Source organism: Marmota flaviventris, chromosome 10 (genome assembly GCF_047511675.1).
Source record: "Marmota flaviventris isolate mMarFla1 chromosome 10, mMarFla1.hap1, whole genome shotgun sequence".
Lineage (NCBI taxonomy): Eukaryota > Metazoa > Chordata > Mammalia > Rodentia > Sciuridae > Marmota > Marmota flaviventris.
In genome coordinates this window covers 101,253,864-101,261,587 of record NC_092507.1, presented here as the reverse complement: position 1 = coordinate 101,261,587, position 7,724 = coordinate 101,253,864, and the positions used below count along the sequence as shown (strand labels likewise).

The 7,724-nt window shown below is 47.8% G+C and overlaps 1 protein-coding gene across 1 annotated transcript; it reads right to left on the bottom strand.

Annotated features, from left to right (window-relative positions):
• Positions 1–1,239: 1,239 nt before the first annotated feature.
• Positions 1,240–6,876, bottom strand: Gstm4 (glutathione S-transferase mu 4). Its single transcript, XM_027921987.2, has 8 exons — positions 6,734–6,876; positions 6,391–6,466; positions 5,893–5,957; positions 5,534–5,615; positions 5,335–5,435; positions 4,253–4,348; positions 4,063–4,173; positions 1,240–2,502 (listed from the first exon to the last, which is right to left on the bottom strand). Exons 1-8 carry the CDS (start codon positions 6,767–6,769, stop codon positions 2,413–2,415), a joined length of 657 nt encoding a protein of 218 aa, XP_027777788.2. The 5' UTR covers positions 6,770–6,876; the 3' UTR covers positions 1,240–2,412.
• Positions 6,877–7,724: the final 848 nt, after the last annotated feature.

Genomic DNA, 7,724 nt, shown 5'->3' with positions numbered 1-7,724 from the left:
CAAGTTTTAAAGTTAGTTAAATGCACAGATCTAACGGCATGATGTTGCATTCCTGGTGACAAAAACACTCAGGGTCACTCCAGGGGAAATGGGCTGCATGATATAACCACAAAGAGACAGAGATACCTTTTTCTTTGTGGGGGTCTTGTGATGGATCCTCTGACCTTAAGGGTCCACAGAAAGAGAGAGCAAGCGCCAGCGCATGCTGACCCCTTTTATTGAGGAGAAGTCATTCAAGTGAGGCAAGGGGTCAGGTTTCAAGGGGCTGAGTCTAGCTTCATGATGTCTGCTGGCAGGAGGCTGACATCTAGGAAGGCCACACCCAAAGGGAAAGCAAGAGAAAGGGACATACAAAGGGCGTTTCCATGGAACATTCTGTCCCAAACATGGCAAAGGGGTAATATCACAAAGGAACAGGTGAGCGTAGCTCGACCCATGGGGCTGCAGGAAGGCACACCTAAGCATGAAGATACATTTAGCGACATTTTTACAACTCACAAGACTGGGCCACCATCTATGGCCACTTTGATGTGGTCAGATCACAGGAAGTGACCAGCAGAGCCTCAACCGATCAGGAAAGGTCACAAGGCATGGTGGCCTCCCACAGCATGAGAATGACTAGACAAACTATATTGAGAGTATATGTACACATTAATCTCACCTATCCAAAGAAATGAGCATCAATCAAAGGAGAATTTGAAGTGGTGCCACTAAAGATAGAATGAACACCTGCTATGTTCCGAAGCTGTTCTGGGTATTATTCAAATATTGATGTACCAGTGAACAAGGAGAAAAACACATGGCCTCCTGCCATTGACTTCTTCCCTCCATGAGGGAGAAGATGGCGAACACAAACACAAATAATGTATGTTGGATATGTGTACTGTTCACTGAAGCACAACTGAGATGCACAGATCACCAGTGTATACCTCTATAGATTCTGACATATGTCTACTTTATGTAATCACCACCCATTTTGAGATATGGAACATTCCAGCACTCTACAAGTTCCCTTCAATAGGAAGCTTCCACCCCATCAAGGTCAGCATTTACCTGACACCTATCACCATGCAGTCATTTTCCTTGTTCTCCATTTTTATATAAATAGAATGATACCATTGGTACTTTTGAGTCTGGATCCTTTTACTCAAGATTACAGGCTCATCCATGTTGTCATGCACAGCCTTAGCGCATTTATTTTTAACGTAGCGTACCATGTCATAACAAGAATAGTAGAACTATATTAATAAAATGGTTTATTTGTCCATTCTTCAGTTGAGGTCAGTTGTGGGCTATTTAAAATCAAGCTGCTTTCAAATCTTGTTGCACATGTCTTAACATGTCTTTTGGGAGACCAAAAACATTCATTCTTGTTGGGAGGGATCCTGGGTCATAGATACTTGCATGTTTAGGTTTAGATGTCGTTGCCACCATTACAAAGTGGTTGTCCCACCAGCAATGCATCAGAGTTACAGTTAATCCATAAATTCAAACTACTGTCCGTCCACGGAATGTCAGCCATCTGAGTGAGTATACACCTGGATGTATATGGTATTTATAACTACTCTGCTATGTAATGGTGTTTACCATGTTTTCATATGTTTCTTGACCATTAGAATATTCATTTTTGAGAAACATCTATTCAAGACTTGACCCATTTTTGGATATAATTTTCTAGAAATACAGCTGTTGTTGTAAGAGAACTTCCTTGATGAGCAACAGTATCTCTCACCTGAGTCTTCCCTAAATGCCTCTGCTTTAGTTTGGATCCTGAATGTCCCTCAAAGGCTCATGTGTTCATGGCTTGGTCATCAGGGTGGCACTATCGGGAGGTAGTGGAACCTTAGGAGACAGGGCCTAATAAGAGGTACTCAGGTCATTGGGGACTGGCCCTCAAAAGGGATCATGGGACTCTATCTCCGGAAGGACAGACAGCAACTCCCTGGTGTAGGGTGCTATAATTTAGAACAGGACAGCACCTAGGGGCTGGACGACAGGTAGAGCCAGGACAGGTTTACACAAGTTCACGCCAGTTTTTCTACCAACTGTATACTGCCCTCATGTAACTATTTGAGGGCAAGGGCATGGGTCACTGACATGGGCTAAGGACATGTGCTAAGGATACAGGATAGGTTGCTCAGGAGGGCTTGTTTTGCCTTTCAAAGGCTCGTGGGTGTTTTGGAGTTTCTTTTGAGACTCGTTCAGTCTTTCTTTTTCTGTATCTCCAATTCCCATCTGAGGATTAGAGGGAGAAAGGAGGGCCAATAAGGCTGTGGGTATGATAGGGGGATGGACAGAAGAGAAAAAAATGAGAAGATAATGCCAGAGCTGCATGGGGTCTGGCCCTTTCCCAGGGCCCTGGCAGCAGAAGAGAACAGGCTCCTCACTCCCTGATCCTATCCTTTCAAGGCCCTACTTGTTGCCCCATGTAGCCACCTTTGTGTACAGAGGTTTGGGGAGGAAGCGGCTGGACTTCATGTAGACAGAGATCTTCTTCAAGCCCTGCAAGTGGGAGAGAGAAAGCAGAACTCAGGACTGCTGAGGTTCAGAGAGTTTAAGTTGACTTCCCCATGCTCACACAGCTACTAAGTGGGACAGACTGGATGCAGCCTGGCTGTGTATCTCTGATTCTGTGCTCTCTCAGCTGCACTCCTCACCTCCCCTTCCCACCAGAGGCCCTGTCCCCACTATCTGCACAAACAATCTCCTTTTTCACAGGAGGCTCATTCTTGCCTCTTGAACACAGAAGAAGGACTGAGCATGACACAGGGCAGCTTGGGAGAGATCCAAGATTATTCACCCAGTGACTCAGCAAAACCCGGATGATAGTATGTAACTGGAAACGGACCCACAAAGAAAGGACAACTCTAATCACTGCCCTGAAGCAGAAAGTCCAAACTTCTCCACCCTGTACCTGAGTCCAATCTCACTGTGTTCCAAACTACCTCTTCTCTAGCTCCACTACACGGGACCAGGCAGTATAAAAGCCTGGTGTGTTTGTGGGCCTCCTTTAGAGGACAGGGACTGCACAGACGCTTTCTAAGGGGTTCAGTGCAAATCAGGGCTGCTGTGCCCAAAGGATCAAGCCCACACTGGGCTCAGGCCACAGCCCTCAGCTTCCCACACTCCTCACTCCCAGGCTTAATCCAGCCCTTACACAATCCCCAAAGCCACTCAGCCTGGACCAAAACCAGAGCTGGTAATAACTAGCTGAGACAGCGCATTTCTAGACAAGGAGGGGGAAAGGCTAAAATACTGAATCTGCTAAAGAGGTTGTGTTGGTGACAAACAAGGGAACCTGGGGTGACCCATGATTGGCTCTAAGGTGAGGTACAGGCTGTGCTTCCTAGAACACAAGTGGTACCACGGACACCTCATAGTCTGATACCTGCCATTCCCTGCTCCACTCAGTCTGGGCATGGGGAATCTTTGCATGCCCCACGGGACCTGACAGCAGACCTCACATGGAGGAAACCATCACGGAAAATAAGTGTATGAGTGAAAAATAAGGGTATAGCCCCATTTCGCAGATGAAACACTTAGAACACTGAAAAGAAGAAAGAGGTCAAGGGAGAGGAAAGGAAAGTCCCACACCATAGAACACTTCAGGATAAAGTCCTCTAACACAGACACCCATATATGTACCCAATTCAGCACCAACTTCAGCTCTAGCGTTCAGTGTGTCCTCAGATGGGGGTCCAACTGGTGCAAAAAATTCTGCCTCTGGCACAAAATATATCCACTGACTGGTGTCCTTAGGAGCCACAAGCTGACATGGAGCCCAGCACAGCCTCTACTGGCACTGGGACCCTGAGCAAATGGCTAACCCTCTACACTGTTTCCTTATCTGTCCAGAGGGACTGATAATTTTATGTACCCTGCAGGAATGTTGTAATGATATATTTGAACAATAGATGCAAGGTGATAAACATGGGTCCTGGCACAAAGCCAGTGCTCAATAAATGCTATCTCTTCTTCAATTAGCTTCATGACTAAGAAAACATAGTGGGAGGAGAGAAGGAAAAGTTGATAGCCAAGAGGAAAGAGGGTGAGAGGAATCACCTCAAAGCGGGATACGAAGTCCTTCAGGTTCGAAAATTCATCCAGGCACTTAGGGTGAAATATTCGGTGCAGGTCAAGTAAATCATAAGCAAGGAAATCCACAAAGGTGATCTGCAGAAAGCCAAGGATGAGTGGGCATGAAATTTTGTACCCTGGAAAGGGTGAAAAGTCCCAATTCTTTTGTTTTTACCTTATCACCAACAAACCATGGCTTCTTCCCCAGGAACTGTGAAAAGAGCTTCAGTGCCTCTGGGATGCGCTCCAAGTACTCTGGCTTCAGTTTCTCCTGAGGCAGAAAATAGTTGTCATTATCCTAAGAAATAAGTTCCCTGGTAGAGTGATGAGGCTCAACATTGCTATTCATGGCCCCAGCTAGCCCCAAGTGAGAAGCCATCTTACCTAAAATGGGGATAAAATCACTATCCAGTTTTTTTTTAATTTAATGAATTGGCATTTATTGATTCCTATAGGATACCTGACCCCATCCTTTAGAAATGATAGAACATCAAAGAAGAATAGAACATTATCTCCAACGAGACATTATTACCAACCACCACCTGTGGTTTTTGACCCATGAGTGCCCTGAGCACCTGGCAGGCTCTGGACTCAGATGTTAGGCAGTATCAAAGAAGCATGAACCGAAAGAGCCCAGGAAAGATGATGAAAGTTCTACCTAGAAGGTTCCAGAAGAATGAAATACACATTTGAGTTTTTCCCATAAAGTAAGGAGTATTTGAGGCTGATAAGAAGGAAGGAGAAGAACCTCTGGCTGACGCTTAGTTGCCTAATAGAAAAATTGATTTATATGGGTATGAAGGAGACAGCGCCCGAAAACACTTGGTTGAAGGTCAAAACTCAAGAGTTCTGTAACAATCCATCTTTTTGTACTTCCTTTTCTCATAGACTTAAGTATGTGCATTTCATGAGAAGACACATGATGTAAACCAGCTGGGAGAGGGCCTAGGGCAGAGATGAAAAGTGGAAAGAATTCCAAAATTTGACTTTATGCTCTAGGAAGTAAATGTCCACCTTGAGGAGTCTGGACTGTACCTTATAATGGTGGGGATTGAATAAAAGTGTTCATTTGACACAATCTGATGTTACGAGGGGCACTCACAGAAGCATGCAGAATATACCGGAGGATAAGCAGCACTAAGGAGTTCAAAAGTGAAACAAGACTCATCTAGAGGGGATTCCAGGAGTCCAGAATCCTGATCCAAATCCTGCCAGGTCCAGCCCAGTGGGGGTAGGGGTGGTCAGCAGATGACTCACAAAGTCTGGGCTATAGCAGACTCTAGCCAGCTCATTGGCAATGTCCATAGCCTGGTTCTCCAAAATGTCCACACGAATCATCTCCTCTTCTGTCTCCCCACCTGCCTCACACACAACAGAGACACACCTTCAGCCTCCCACCCAGCCAAGCCAGGAACACAGCCACCATCCCCCACACCCTGCAGCCAGCCCCACTCACACAGGTTGTGCTTGCGGGCAATGTAGCGCAGGATGGCGTTGCTCTGGGTGATCCTGTGAGGCCCGTCAATCAAGTAGGGCAGCTGGATAGACAACCAGGGATGGTCAGGTGAGATGCAAGGACCCACTTCCCCTTCCCTGAGTTAGGGACATGGAGACCTGGTACTTGGTAAGCCTGGCCCATGGTTATCACACTGTAGAATAAATGATCTGGGACACAGACCATCACACAAAGACAGTGTAGACACACAGAATTGAGAGTAGTTGAACAGAAATACTGATCTCGAAACTCTAAACTGGGGCATAAAGATGAGGAAGGGATGCCTTCAGTTTCCCAAACTACCCCGTCCTCCGACCTACATTGGGAAAGTCCAGGCCCAGCTTGAATTTCTCATCCAGCCACTGGCTTCTGTCATAGTCTGGAGCTGTGGAGGAGAAGATGATGTGAAAGTAAACCTCCCCTGAGTCTAACACTCCTTCCCCGCACCCTTCCAAGGAGGCAGATGCAAGACCCCTAAGAGGGTAGATCTGGAATCTCAGACACTCCACTTCACATTCCAAGATTACAGGGAGTAATGAATGCTTTTAAGGGCCATGAATCCAACATGATTGAGGCTTACAAAATGTTCCGACAAGGACTAAGGGGAACCCAACAAGATCACAGAGGAGGAGCCAGCACTCCACTCCCAGAGTCCTGCCTTGTAAGACCAAACTGCACCCTCAAGGAGGTTTCTGGGAAGGCGCAGGCTCTAAGTGCACCAGGAGGAGTTCTGCAGAGCTGAACAACAGGTGGCCAGGCCATGGGCCACAGAGCACCGATCAGCAGGAGCTGGGGACCAAACAGGAGGGTGACATTACCGTCCCCCATGGTGTATCTCTTCTCCTCATAGTTTGAGTCTGTGTATTCCAGGAGCAGGCGGATGGCATGAGCCAGCTGGGAGAGATGACGATGGCAGAGGTCAGAGATGGAGGGACCCTGATTTCACCTCCCCCACGAGGACCTCCCACCCACACCTAACACCACCCGCCTCCCGCGAGCTTGCGCACTCTGGAGCTCACAGTGTGTGAGGAGAGCGCCTCAGAGAGACAGGCAGAAGACTCCAGCAAATTCTGAAGAGGATTCGTCTCCTAGAAACCGCCACCCTCTGCTCCACAGGTCTCGTGCCCACGCAGCCCCGCCCCCTCTCACCCGCCAACTCACCCCGCGGATGTCCCAGTAACCCAGTATCATGGGCATGGTGCGGGTGTTGTGGGGGAGCCGACTGGCCTCGGTGGGGCTGAGCCCTGACTTTATGCTGGCGCCGGGCAAGGGAGGGGGCGGGCCCTGGTGGCCGGTCCCGCCCCGCCCCTCTTACGCACGGTCCTCCCCCCGCCCCTCACACCCGAGGGGCCTCTTTGCTCAAATCCGGAAAGAATAAGATCCAATTCCGCCTCCAGCCCCGCCCAGCGGCTCCTGGCCCTACCCTCTGCTGGGTTCCTGGGGAGTAGGCCTTGCGCTGGGAGCGCGGTACTTGGCGAATAGCTGACTACCCCTTCTCCCTACCTTGCCCTCCTCGCAAAGCTCAGCCCCTGGATTGTCGATTTCCCGCAGGTTGTGGGAGGATCAGGCCATAAGTGCTACTCCCACCCGAAAGTTTTAATTTGGCACTTCGCCCCCGTTAAGTCATACAAGCCTTGGTCTGCAACGTTTTGCTGATTTGGGTTGTTGAGACATGAATCCCTATTGCAAATGCATTCCACCATTCAGACAAGACCGATCTCGCAGACTCCGTCTGGGTCCTGCCTCAGTAGCGGCCTCTAGCTTCAAAGTGAATTCTTTTCTAGGTTTGCACACTGTGAGACGATGGTACTAGGGCTTAGTCCTACCAATAACCACGTGTCACCTAACGGAGTTGGATAATGTCTTTATTGTGTGAACATCATAGCGTACTTGTGCAGACCTAGATAGTGTAAGTCAGTTACTTGAGGTGGCCTTTTTGATTCAATCAAGAGGAGAGAACATGAGATGAATGAGGCTGCTGCTAGTATAACATCGTGTTATACAGTTAACATTTTTTATGTAAGCTGGAAGAATATAATCTACACTGACCATAGTAAATTCATAAACCAGTAACATTTAATATAATTATTAAGTATTATGTACTGTGTACATTGTATGTGCTCTTTTTTTGGGGGGGGGGGGGGGAGGGGGT